Here is a 14432-nt window from a genome sequence, read left to right as displayed (position 1 = left end):
AAACTCCCCACTCCCTTCAATCCCACTCCTCCCTCCAAGTCTTTAAAACAGCTGTTCACCACCATCTCTTATCTTCCCCCATCCAAAACCGTTCGTTCTACCCCCGTTAATACACCCCAAATCCACCTCTTTCAAATTCCATTTTTCTCTCCCGAAAGTCCTAGCAGTGTCCATGGGTTTTATATCATGAATCCCCCTCCCCAACCCCCCCCCCCCCCCCCTCCAGTCCTCTCCCTTCCACATATCTACCTATGTCCCTGTTTACTACTGTTGTACTTGTGTGCTTCCCTCTCTCTCCCCCTCTTGTCTCCCGCTCCCTTTATTATATGTTTTATGTGTCTCTGTTTATGATTTTATGTGTTTTGTGCGTTGGCTCTTGCACGAGCCTCGACTTTGTATGCAAATATATATATATATTTAAATTAATTAATACATGGATCATTTTTCCTGACATCCTTACAATGATAATTATAATGATTGTTGACATAGCTGTTACTTTTATTATTGTTTTTTTTGTATTATATTTATTTTTATAAAATGAACGAAATTTTTTTATAAAGACGAAATTTTCCCACATATAGAATTGCCACTCACTTTGCATCACTTCTTCCAGGGCACTCGCTGCCAACCAATGGAGCACCAACGGCCTGTTCAGAATCCTGTTCGTTTATATAATTGTATTACGACGACCCCAGTGGTGTCTTTTTTTGGCCTGGATTTCCCCTCCCCCACCCCCTAACCACCTCATTGGAAAAAGACCTTTCTTGTGAACAGGGGCCAAGCGAGCAAGGGCGTGTCGGGACCTGGTTCGCGCCATTGACCGAGTGGTTCGCACCAACCGGAGTTGTTTTCGGATGACGTGCTGATGCCCTTGGACTTCGCGCCAGGCTCTGGGCCGACCGGGCGGACGTGCATCGAAGTCCTCTCCAAGGGCGTGGTGTTGACGGGGCCCCCGCAGCCGTGATGCCACCCCCCCCCCCCCCCCCCCCCCCCAGAATTTCCATGTTTTAAACCTTTCCCAGTGTTTACCCTGGATTAGAATAGGTACACCGTATCCCTGCGTGTCGTAAGAGACGACTAAGAGGGTTGGCGTCAGGAAGGGCATCCGGCTATAAAAACATTGCCTCAAAAAGAGAACCATGACTTACAACTACATATGGGCAGGGTACAGCCCGAAGTGGAGATCGGTTTCTGAGGTTTGGGACATGGAATGTAGGGACAATGACAGGGAGATCAGGAGAAGTGGTGGAAGTATTGGTCAGAAGAAGAGTGGACATATGTTGTGTGCAAGAGACGAGATGGAAGGGAAGTGGTGTGAGAATGGTGAAGGGTAGGCATGGACAGAAATACAAGTTTGTGTGGCAAGGGTGCCCGGAGGGCGTGAATGGTGTTGGTGTCCTGTTTTCTGAGGAGTTTGTAGACAATGTGGTGAGTATGACTAGAGTGAGTGATAGGTTGATGATGGTGAAAATGATGATTGGAAAGCTCTTGGTGAACGTCATCTCGGGATATGCTCCGCAGGTTGGTCGGAGCGATGAAGAGAAGGACAAGTTCTGGTGTGCGATAGAGAAGCTGATGGAAAACGTGAAAGATGAGGAAGTTGTTGTGGTAGGAGGAGACCTAAATGGACATGTGGGAAGGAGTATGGATGGTTTTGAGGGAGTTCATGGGGGTTATGGATAGGGTGTGAGAAATGGAGAAGGTGAAAGGATTTTGGAGTTTGCTGATGGAGCTGATTTGTTGATTTGTAATACTCAGTTCCAGAAAGAGGATAATAAGCTTGTTACACGTCAATACACGTCAGGTGGGTCGACGACAACTGTTGACTACCTGATGGTGCGTAGGCGAGATAGGGGGCACCTCCGGGACACAAAGGTGATCCGGGGGAGGAGGCTGTTTCACAGCACCACTTGGTTGTCTGCGACATAAGGGTGAAAGGTGCGAGGAGAGCTCGGCGGGTGAAGTACCAACCGAGAATGAAGGTGTGGAGGTTGAAAGAGGTGACAGTAAGGGAGGCATTAAAAGAGAGGCTGAGTAGGGTCGAGGATGATGTGGTTGAGCTTGAAAGTGGTTGGATGTCAATGAAAGCTAGTCTGTTGGGAGCCGTTGGTGAGGTATGTGGATGGACAAAAGGACCACCGAGGCACTCGGAAACATGGTGGTGGGATGATGAAGTTGGAAAGAGGATTGACAATAAGAGGAAGAAGTTCAAGGAGTGGCAGAAGCCAAAGGGTACGGGAGCAGAAACAGCAGAGCATGAAAGTTATAAGGCAGCGAAGAAGGCTGCAAAGAAAGGGGCAGCAAAGGCGCAGGAGGCATGTAGGAAAATGTTCGGAGAACACTTGGATTCGGAAGAGGGTCAGAGAGCAGTATTCAGGATTGCAAAGCAGATAGCGAAAGAGAGGTGTGATGTGATGGGGGTGAGTTGCTTGAAGGATGAAGTGGACAAATCGTTGTGGACCCAGATGGAATTAAAGGAAGATGGAAAAGATATATGGAAATGCTGTTGAATACAGAGAATGAATGGGATGGCAACATAGAGAGGAACCCAGTTTTAGGACCGGCAGAGAAGATAACTGAGAAGGAAGTTGAGGAAGCGATAAAAGCAATGAAGAGTAGAAAAGCGGGAGGGCCAACGGGAGTTGTGGGAGATATGTTGAAGGCAGCAGGAAGTTGGGGTGTGAAGAGAATGACAGAGATCTGTAATCTGGCTGTGAAAGAAGGCTGCATTCCTGTGGATTGGGAACTGAGTACCCTCGTCCCTCTATACAAGGGGAAAGGTGACCCTCTGGAGTGTGGCTCGTACCGAGCGATAACGTTATTGGAGCATGGAATGAAGGTATTGGAAAGGGTGTTGGAGAGGAGGATAAAGAAGAAAGTGAAGATCGACGAAATGCAGTTTCGATTTATGCCAGGAAGAGGAATGACAGACGCGCTTTTTATTGTGAGGCAGTTGCAGGAGAAGTACATGGAGAAGAGGAAGAAGTTGTTTCTTGGGTTTGTTGATCTGGAGAAAGCATTCGATCGGGTTCCACGCAAAGTATTGACATGGGCAATGAGGAAGTTAGGAGTGGAGGAATGGTTGATCAGAGTAGTGATGGCAATGTACAAAAGAGCGCGCACAGCTGTAAGGACGAAGGACGGGAACAGTGGTGAGTTTGAGGTGAAGGTGGGAGTGCATCAGGGGTCGGTACTAAGTCCACTACTATTTGTAGCTGTGATGGAGGTGCTGGCTCAGAACGTAAAGGAGGGTTTACCGTGGGAGTTGTTGTATGCAGATGATCTGGTATTGATTTCGGAAAGTATGGATGGACTGAAGGAAAAGATTAACAAGTGGAAGGAATGTATGGAGACAAAAGGTCTGAAGGTGAATATTGGAAAGACGAAGGTGATGGCAAGTGGTAAAGCATGTGGTGAGGTGGAAAGAACTGGGAAGTGGCCCTGTGCTGTGTGCAGGAAGGGTGGCGGAGTGAACTCCATTCAATGTACAATTTGCGCTGAGTGGGTTCATCAAAAATGTAGCGGTCTGAGAGGGTCATTAACCAGTGTGGCAGCTACATTCAAATGTATGGTGTGCACAGAGGGAGCTGCAGATGGAGGAAATGTTGAGTTGGATCTTGGAGACGGCGTGAAGCTGGAAGGTGTGAAAACATTTTGCTACCTCGGAGACATGCTGAATGGGGAATGTGGATCAGACTCGGCAACGGTTGCTGGAGTGAGATGTGCATGGAAGAAGTTTCGGGAACTGAGTGGTGTGCTGATGAGGAGGGGAGTGTCGTTGAAGCTGAAGGGAAAGGTGTATGCTGCATGTGTGAGAAGTGTTATGATTTATGGGAGCGAGACATGGGTAATGAACGTAGAGCAGCAACGAAGGTTGGAAAGGGTGGAAATGCGAATGTTTCGGTGGATGTGCGGAGTATCGTTGAGAGAGAGTAAGACAAATGATGAATTGCGAAAAATGATGGGAATAGAGCCTGTGATTGATGTTGTGAAGAGGAACAGGTTGAGATGGTTTGGTCACGTGTTGAGGAAGGATGAAAGTGACTGGTTGAGAAGAGTGATGGAAATGAATGTAGAAGGAAGTAGAGGATGGGGAAGACCGAGAAAGACTTGGCCAAAGATGGTGGAAGAAGAAATGCGGGCAAGGGGGTTAACAAGGAGAGATGCAGAAAATAGGGCAAGATGGAGAAGATTGTCATGGGGACCGCAAGGCTAACCCTTGCTCTCGCAGGGAAAATGGCCTTAAAATGCATGTTGTTGTGTTGTTGTTGTGAACAGGCCGTTGCTGCTCCTCTGGTTGGCAGCGAGTGCTCTGGCAGAAGTGATGGAAAGAGAGTGGCAATTCTATATGAGGGAAAATTGGGTGCTTCGTTAGGGGTTGCCCAGGTAGCTCAGATGGCAGAGTGCTGCGACAGTTCACCAGAACCCCAGTCTGGATGTGTAATTTTCACATGTATGTCAATTGATAATTATTTTTGTTAAATAATTAGGTGCAATGCATTGAAACTACCTGGTTCCATGTTTTACAGGTCAGTGACCTTGGTGGTGGTGTTCCACATAGAAAGACTGAGCTTCTTTTCAACTACATGTACACAACAGCTCCTCCTCCACTCGGGGATATTGCCCGTGCTGCACCTCTGGTGGGTCACTTGACTTGAAGGTTACTGTGCTGGTGTTGCCCTCGTGGATCCACAAGGCATGGTGGACAAAGTCAAATAGGACACCGGAGGTACAAAAGGAGCATGGTGCCCTTTCTCCCTCCCAGTCCATCATACCAAAAGTATGTCGAGCACACAACCAAAACAAAAATCTCCAGTGAGAGATCGGATGAGTTTCTCATCAGACTTCCACCACATCTCATGAGAAATCATCTCGATTTTTGGAAGGACTGATTTTTTACAGGTTAAATTCATGATATCTGCACATTGTCTTTCTGCAATCATGTGATTGCGAAACCAAGCCCACGAGCGGCCTTACAGTGTTGATGATTTTGTGCTCCCTCTGAACCTCTCAAGTAAGAAGGTCAATGTGGCACACGTCAGACTAATTGTCGTTATTTGCAGGCTGGCTTTGGCTACGGGTTGCCCATATCACGGCTGTATGCTCGTTACTTCCAAGGAGACCTGCAGTTGTACTCCATGGAGGGATATGGCACTGATGCAATCGTGTTCATCAAGGTAAGAAAAAAGGCAGGACTACCTGTAGCAGATGTGCCAGCTGGGATGGATAGTAGTGTGGGTGAATGGGTTTTCAAATATGCACATATGCCTGACTTTCTCTACCTGGTAGATCTTATACTTTTTACCTCAATGTGGAAATTATTTTAACTGAACAAAGTCAGTTTTTTGATCACTGGTGCCATGCCAATAGCAGACAAATATCTTTTTTAACATTTTAATTGTTTGAAGCTACCTTGCGGAGGAAACATCAGAACTGAGCCCTTGTCAGAAATAAAGTATCAAATCAGTTGCACGATGACTGCGGTTTTCACAAATTTTGCGATTTTAATAAGACAACGACACGTTTTTTTTACTTGATTGGAAACGGATTGCTGATTATAAGCCTTTTTCGTTGGTGCACAAATTATGTTTTAACTCATCATTGTAATCATTTACTATTTTTACGTACAGTCATCTTTATTTACATACAGTCATACCTCTGCCCCTCTACCAGCTGAGGGAATGACATGCCGTTGGCACAGTCCAAACTCCACACCTCTCCAGCGACAGGTCGCTGATCCACCGGACTAGTCTTGTTTACGAATATTTTAAATTATGAACATTTACGGACCGTTTTGTGAATTTTTTTCTGTAATCGTCGCATCGAGTAACATCCCTATGTCAAATGTCAACCTTATACCTGACCTAGAACATACAAAAAAAAGAAGAAAAAAATATATATATATATATACATACATGCTGTATATCATTTTTTACCCTATTTCTCAATGTTAAAGAATCACTTACAATATTAAAAAAAAAATTGTCGGATACAGATCAGGATAAGGATCTTCACCAAAAATCACACCGACTCGTCCTTATCATGCACCAAACTTGCACACCAAGTTTCATCCAAATCTTTCCACAACTTTTTGAGATATGGTGTTGTATATCACTTTTAGCCAAATACTCAATGGTGAAGATTCGCTTTAAAATTCTAGTATCCGGATCCGTATCCAGATGTTCACCAAAATCTTATCCTTCGTCCTTGTCAAACACCCAGCCTGTCTCCCAAGTATCGTCCGAATCTGACCACAACTGTTTGAGATATCCTGTTCACAGACAGACAGACAAACAGACAGACAGGGGGTGAAACATAACCTCCGCCTGTCTTCGGTGGCAGAACTAATCAGTACATAAATCAGTACCAAAATCTGACTCGCTGATCTAAATTTTATATAATTGATAACAACACAACAGGCATTTTAAGGCCATTTTCCCTGCAAGAGCGGGGGTTAGCCTTGCGGTCCCCATGACAATCTTCTCCATTTGGCCCTATTTTCTGCATCTCCCCTTGTTAACCCCCTTGCCCGCATTTCTTCTTTGACCATCTTTAGCCAAGTCTTTCTCGGTCTTCCCCGTCCTCTACTTCCTTCTACATTCATTTCCATCACTCTTCTCAACCAGTCACTTTCATCCTTCCTCAACACATGACCAAACCATCTCAACCTGTTCCTCTTCACAGCATCCATCACAGGCTCTATTCCCATCATCTTTCGCAATTCATCATTTGTCTTCCTCTCTCTCTCAACGATACTCCACACATCCACCGAACCATTCGCATTTCCACCCTTTCCAGCCTTCGTTGCTGCTCTACGTTCATTACCCATGTCTCGCTCCCATAAATCATAACACTTCTCACACATGCAGCATACACCTTTCCCTTCAGCTTCAACGACACTCCCCTCCTCGTCAGCACGCCACTCAGTTCCCGAAACTTCTTCCATGCACATCTCACTCCAGCAACCGTTGCCGAGTCTGATCCACCTTCTCCATTCAGCATGTCTCCTCGGTTACAAAATGTTTTCACACCTTCCAGCTTCACGCCGTCTCCAAGATCCAACTCAACATTTCCCCCATCTGCAGCTCCCTCTGTGCACACCTTACACTTGAATGTAGCTGCTACACTGGTTAATGACCCTCTCAGACCACTACATTTTTGATGAACCCACTCAGCGCACATTGTACATTGAATGGAATTCACTCCGACACCCTTCCTACACACAGCACGCGGCCACTTCCCAATTCTTTCCACCTCACCACATGCTTTACCACTTGCCATCACCTTCCTTTTTCCGATATTCACCTTCAGACCTTTTGTCTCCATACATTCCTTCCGCTTGTTCATCTTCTCCTTCAGTCCATCCATACTTTCTGCAATCAACACCAGATCATCTGCATACAACAACTCCCACGGTAAACCCTCCTTTACGTTCCGAGCCAGCACCTCCATCACAGCTACAAATAGCAGTGGATTTAGTACCGACCCCTGATGCACTCCCACCTTCACCTAAAACTCACCAAATAACAATTTTATCTAATTGATAAATGATAAATATTGTTGGCATCACCCAAATTATATCATATGAGATATGCGAAATCTGTTTTGTTGTTCTACAATTGGAACGCACTCTCTAAACAACTATACAGGGTTTATGGATCAAAATCGCTTGTTTTAAACGATAGGATGTGTATTTGGAGGGTGTATATTTTTTGAAGTTCGCTAAGGTGGTAACCTTTTTCTATGAACTCTTTTTTCAACCCAGAAAGCATTGTCGGGCAACACAGAGTGGCTTTGAGCCGGGCATATGAAGTGAGGGAAGGGGGAGAGGTGGAAAGGGGAGGGAGGGAAAAGGAGAGGGTTCATCAAGGTCCTCTTAATATTCCCGTCAGCGAAGCGACCCTGCTTTGCCCGGCAATGCCGGGTACCCCTGCTAGTACAGCATATTTTAAAATGCAGCTGCAGGTGTTCAGTTTTGATGCACAAAGGTAGGCCAAAGCGCATCATTGACGTTACACATTATAGGATCAAGAGTTATATTAATGTGATCTTCAATGTTAATCACAGCAAAGCACATCTCTACAACATCTCTGAATTAAAACTATTCATCTTATTTCATATGCCAACCCGTATTCATGGTGCCATGATTTATGGACTTTCTAGTTCATTTAAAGGAGCCCGGTGTTGGCTTAGCGGTTCGGGTGCCGGCTTTGGGATCCTAGGATCCTGGGTTCGAATCCCAGTCGATCACTGAATTAACGCCAGGGGGGTTGACTCAGCCTGTCATCCTTCCGAGGTCCGCAAATTGAGTACCAGTTCACTGGTAATTCCCTGTGTGCCGCAAGAGGCGACCAACAGGGTTGGCGGCTGGAAGGGCATCCGGCCATAAAACATTGCTTCAAAAAGGGGACCACGGTGCCTGAAAAAGACCAACCCCTGCTCTGCAGGGAAAAAAGCCTCTGAAGGTGGTTCTAGTTCATTTAAAGGATGTTCTCTGAGAGTCAATATTCCACACCATACCTCACCATTTACAGTCACGTGAAAAAGTAAGTACACCCCGTGTAAAGTTTTGACTTTTTCAACATATTTCAACATGCAGTTATTTGATCTTCATTTCAACAATATTGACAGATAAAGGTGATATAATACAACAAATATCATGAAACATTTACATTTTGTAGTCCATTGTATAATTTAAATAAACATAAATGCAAATTTTGCATCTGGAAAAAGTAAGTACACCCCTACATTTATCACTACTTCAAACACCTAAAATTAGAATCAGGTGCACCAGCTCAGGTGCAAATGATTAGAACATCGTTAGAGAGGATCTTGGAGGAACCTGTCTTATTTAAACCTCAGACATTTAGTTTGGTTTGCTCTTTGTTGTTGAAGTGAGCGGCATCACCATGCCTCGATCAAAAGAGCTCTGTGAGGCCTTCAGAAAGAAGGTTATAGATGCCTACGAGTCTGGGAAGGGATTTAAAAAGATCTCCAAACAATTTGAAATCAATCGTTCGACTGTCCGGAAGGTCATCTACAAGTGGAGGAGATTCCAAACAACTGCCAACTTGTTCAGGCCAGGCCGCCCCAGCAAGTTCAGCCCAAGAGCAGACCGCAAGATGCTGAAAGAAGTCTCTAAGAACCCCAGAATGTCATCACGGGACCTACAGGTAGCTCTTGCCACTGTTGATGTCAAAGTGCATGAGTCTACCATTAGAAAGAGGCTGCACAAATTTGATCTACATGGGAGGTGTGCCAGGAGGAAACCTTGGCTGTCCAGAAAGAACATCAGGGCAAGACTAAAGTTTGCCAATGAACACCTTGGCAAAGACCAGCACTTCTGGAACAATGTGCTCTGGACAGATGAGTCAAAGGTAGACCTATTTGGCCATAGTACCAGAAGACATGTTTGGCGAAAACCAAAGACAGCATTTGACCACAAGAACCTGATACCAACTGTAAAGCATGGTGGTGGAAATATTATGGTTTGGGGCAGCTTTGCTGCATCAGGGCCTGGGCAGCTCACCATCATAGAATCCACTATGAATTCTTCATTGTACCAGAGGGTGCTTGAGGATAATGTCAGGCCATCTGTCGGGAAGTTGGAGCTCAACCGAAGGTGGACCTTGCAACATGACAATGACCCTAAAGATACCAGCAAATCCACCAAGGAATGGCTGAAAATAAAGAAATGGAGGGTTCTGGAATGGCCAAGTCAAAGCCCGGATCTAAATCCCATCGAGATGTTGTGGGGGGATTTGAAACGAGCTGTGCATGCAAGAAACCCCTCAAACATCGCACAGCTGAAAGAATTCTGCATGGAGGAGTGGGCAAAAATTTCTCCCAGTCGATGTCAGAGACTGGTAGACAGTTATAAGAAATGCCTACTTGAGGTTATTTCTGCCAAAGGGGGCAATACCACCTATTAGAGCCAAGGGTGTACTTACTTTTTCCACATGCGAAATTTGCATTTATGTTTATTTAAATTATACAATGGACTACAAAATGTAAATGTTTCATGATATTTGTTATATTATATCACCTTTATCTCTCAATATTGTTGAAATGAACATCAAATAGCTGTATGTTGAAATACGTTGAAAAAGTCAAAACTTTACTTGGGGTGTACTTACTTTTTCACGTGACTGTATGTTGGAGTGTGTGGAGTGAATTGAAAACAAAAACATTTGGCTGTTAAAAAACATTTTGAAAGATGGGTCATCCAACATCCCATAATTTTACCTATTTCGTTTTTTTGATTTTACGTCTTTGTTTTCACAATTTTGTGCCTGACGTATTTTTTACATTGTATTGGTCCTGGCAGGCAATATCAAGCGAATCTGTAGAGAGACTTCCTGTGTTCAACAAGTCTGTCTTCAAGCACTACCAGGGCAGCCAAGAGGCTGACGACTGGTGTATTCCAAGCAAAGGACCACGGAACCTCGCTTCAGGACAATATACCAGCTAATGTGACAAATTACTCTGCTCACCCGTATTGATACACATCCTCACAACCTTCAGGCTCTCTCTGCATCGTTATACAACACTGTACCTTGTCACCGCCTCACCTTTCCCACCATGTTCATATCTTGCATTGTGTTACTAAACGGCACTTTTTGTGCTGTTGGCCTACCTTTTCGCTGTGTCTTCACAATGCACTTTCATGTCTCCTGTACTTTTCATTCATCCTACCATGGTAGTATTGGTTATATAATGGGGAAAAGTATTCATCCCTATCCCTTGTTTGATTGGGTCATTTTGTCACCTTTCACATTGTTGATGAAACCTCTCTCCCACCAGGAACCACGTGGGCCTAACCTAATGCCAGTTTGCAAACTTTGTCAAAAGGCAGACCATGTGTGCATCTGTTGAGGTCCATTGCATGCAAGCAAATGTGTTAATGAGATTTGATTGACATGGAATATTTGACATTGATAATATCGTAACCTGTGTGGTTAGTATGATCCGCTACGTAGTCGGTTGATTTTTTGATCTTTCCTTGTACGGTTTGCAAAAATTGCGTAAATAGTTGGAGTGCACCTGAGTACATGTAAGAAGCATTCATCAACTGAATAGCAAATTTTATTCTCATTTTTAATTGTATATTTTCACAATTGATTCTAAATTTTGAACCTTCAGTTTGTTACGGACAACACAACTTGCCTCTTTAAGGATCTGACTAAATTCCGCACGAAGACGGTCCAACATTTGCTTAATCTTTCCGGTTGTACATAACTGATTTTGTACATTTTCGTTTTCTTTCAAATATTATAATATTGCTATTGAACTCTTTCTTTTTTGTGAAACACTAATCCTAAATTGGCTGGCATGATAACCTAAGGTATTCACCCACCTTCGAGTTGTCCAGCCAGGATTTGAATCCTGGCCCTGTTATAAACTGCCACCATGGTCTGTTGGAGGACCGGTCTGCCAGCACTGGTTGTTGGTGGACGTTAAAGATTCCACTGTGTGTCTTTTTCTGAAAAGTAAGGGAGTTTTTAAGGAGTAAGGGAATAACTTGAAATAGCGTCGTGATATCTCTCTGGCATAACATGGACTTTTGAAATAATTCAGTCGGATAAGCTGGGAACTTAAAATGAAACAAAGTAAGGGAGTAATTGTTTTGCACATGACTTTTGGACACACCAGTTTTATCATGGATACGAGGACAAATAGGAACTCTAATTGTAAAGGTCAATTACGTTTTGTGACCAAGTCACTTTTGTATCAAACTCAAAACCTTTGGGCTTTTAGGATTGAACTGTCTGCCTTTGTTTTTTGACATCGTCATCTTGGACATTATTGGAGCAAGACTGATTTTGAGAGAAAAGAGATTTCAGTATTTCACTTGCAACTGGAACAGAAGCAAAATGTCGGTAATTGATGAATCGATAACGTACTACTTGTGTAAAATATATATACATTGTAATTTCACTCATTTGACAAATGATAAATTTTATGAATTTGGTTCACGTGTTGTTGATTTGTCAATACAATCAGTTGATTTTATTTTTCCTCTTCTTCTTCTTCATTAATTGAACTTGCAGTGTTTGTAAATATATTGACAAGTCCGTGGCTGATGAAGACCAGCCTTGGACAGATAGCTGAACGTTGCTTTAACTCCGAGGCATATACACGAACATGGCGGGATTATCTTTTTGTGTGTGTGGGAAAGGCCCGAAGCCTTATCTGATCGGATGGCCACAAGGTTTTATTCCTCAAACCCACAAACGAGTAAACGGACACGACACGCAAAAGTAAGATGCAACTAATTAATTTATTAAAATAAACGTGAAACGATAAAATGGCAAAATTAATTTTCTGGTTAAAAAAACCCCATAATTCCTACTTTGAGATGTCTCCATTCAGACGCACGAAACAGACAAGGGAATGATCAAAGAAAAGAAAAAGAAAATCCCACCTTTTAGTTTTGGCACTCAACTCATCTTGACGAGCACTTGGTGGGGTCGCCTCGAACCACCGTGCGGGAAACACACAAGATGGCGTGTAGTCGCTCCCCGCAACGCCACTAACGTGAGGCAACTCGTGCAGGCAGTCCTCTTTCACTCTCCCATTGAAAATGCCAAGAACCCCACAAACTCATTGTGGCTTATTGCTCCTTATTGCTCCTCCCTATTGTTGCTCCCTATTGCCAAGAAAACCCTGATTGCTCCTCCTTATGATGGGGCTTGTCCACAAAAGCTCCCCACAGCTCTCCTCGCGATGCCGACTGCACCAAACTGCTCTTGCTCAGTCTTTTTCCACAGGTGCACACGAGCCAAAGAACAATGCGACCGTCGCGACCAAGCCCAGAATGAGAGAGAGCCAAATGCGACCGCACGCCACGAAGCCCAGGACAGAGAGAGAGAGAGAGAGGGAGTAAGTAGGGACCCGCCCACCTTTGTCCCTCGTTGACGTCACACGCGACCAATCCCCGCGCCCCATCACATCAGTCCATTTTCCTGACCAATCATCCCCTTCAGGGCTGAGCCTCACGGCCTTGTTGACGCCCATCGAGAATGTTTGGGGGCGGGGTTTACTTGCCAATTGGCGAATGTTCGGGACTCTGTCGGCATGACGGTGTTATGGGTGACTGGAGCTTTTTATGGCCGTTCTTGTCGTTGGCAATGGCGGCCTTTTTTTGTTGAAATAAAACAGAAGGGAAAATCACAGGAGGCAGTTACATACTGGGAATTACCCTGTAGCCCTATTTAAATAATACATACCACCCTCCATGTGGTGACATGCAAACACTCTTAAGCTCAACGTTTACCCTGCTTATGTACATCGAAATGGGCTTTCTACATGTTACACAGTCTATGCTGATTTACAAAATCCTGACTTCACCAAGGTGTTTCATCCCTACCCCCCACAAATGTAACAATATTGAAATAGCGTCGTGATATCTCTCTGGTATAACATGGACTTTTGAAAGAATTTAGTCGGATAAGCTGGGAACTTACAATGAAACAACGTTGTTGTGATGTTAAGCTTATCTTTACCCGCGAAGCGAAAAACGGGTTTAAGCAATTATTGGTTCACTCTTTTTGTTTGTCTGTCTACAGACGTAAGTCTATGATCAAGGGACTAACTACCTCATTTCAAATGAATCTTATGTTTTGAACAGGGTAGAACATGAATCAGAACATGAATTGGAACACGAACCTGCAGATTAGCAGTACTTTCGCTCTGAATTGGGCAAATTGTATGGAATATTGTCCCAATCACGCATGCACAGAGGAGTAAGGTACCGTTGGTAATGTAAATAAGGTAAAGTTGGGTGAAATTTAACACTTTTTGAAGTTTTGTATGATTTTGAAGAACTTCAACAAAATAAATGTGTGGTATTACTGGCTTTAAATCCCCTCCAGTGTGTGTCCTCTCTAACACCTCAATTTTGTGATCATCAGGTTTGGGGTTGATGGTTTGTTTGTTTGTTTTTTTTGATATTCAGACCTTCAAAGTCACCTCGTACTTAGCTCGTGTTTGAACACCTACCGATCCACCATGTTTGAACAACTACCTCGTGATGATATTCAAAGTCTTACCCTAATTTGGGGTGGGGGAAGGAGGGGCTGTGAATTGTTTTTTTTTAAACTACAACAACAACACATTTATAACACATTTCTGTGAGAAAAAAAAATCATCCAAATGAACCGTGTACCAAGTGTTCAAAGTCACCACACTTTACGGTGATTTTTTTTTAGTCTGTCTGCCTAGCAATAAAACAAAAATGAAAATCATTCCAAACAGGAAATTTACTGTTTTTAGGGACATTATAAAGGACACAAACAACAGGCACAAATAGTTAATTCAAGGTGTTAAATAAAGTGGTGTAAAAGAATGTGCATCTACAGTGGTAAACCTACAAAAAAAGATTTTCCCTGCAGTCTTTAAAGCCTTTATTTTATTTTAAGTGGAATATACAC

At 43.7% G+C, this 14432-nt stretch overlaps 1 protein-coding gene across 2 annotated transcripts in view; it reads left to right on the top strand.

Moving 5' to 3' along the window:
- Positions 1 to 12012, top strand: part of LOC137429638 (pyruvate dehydrogenase (acetyl-transferring) kinase isozyme 1, mitochondrial) — an 80278-nt gene extending 68266 nt beyond the window's left edge. The window contains exons 9-11 of one of the 2 annotated variants that reach the window (XM_078779664.1): positions 4530 to 4640; positions 5064 to 5177; positions 10328 to 12012. In XM_078779664.1, the coding sequence (XP_078635790.1) occupies positions 4530 to 4640; positions 5064 to 5177; positions 10328 to 10471 (369 nt within the window). In that variant the 3' untranslated portion in view covers positions 10472 to 12012. The remainder of the gene's footprint in view (positions 1 to 4529; positions 4641 to 5063; positions 5178 to 10327) is intronic. The other variant, XM_078779665.1, reaches the window with a different exon arrangement.
- Positions 12013 to 14432: the final 2420 nt, after the last annotated feature.

This window comes from Myxine glutinosa, chromosome 6, assembly GCF_964187855.1.
Source record: "Myxine glutinosa chromosome 6, kmMyxGlut1.1, whole genome shotgun sequence".
Taxonomy (NCBI): domain Eukaryota; kingdom Metazoa; phylum Chordata; class Myxini; order Myxiniformes; family Myxinidae; genus Myxine; species Myxine glutinosa.
Note: the sequence above shows the minus strand (reverse complement) of the source record. Positions and strands in the feature narration are given on the sequence as shown.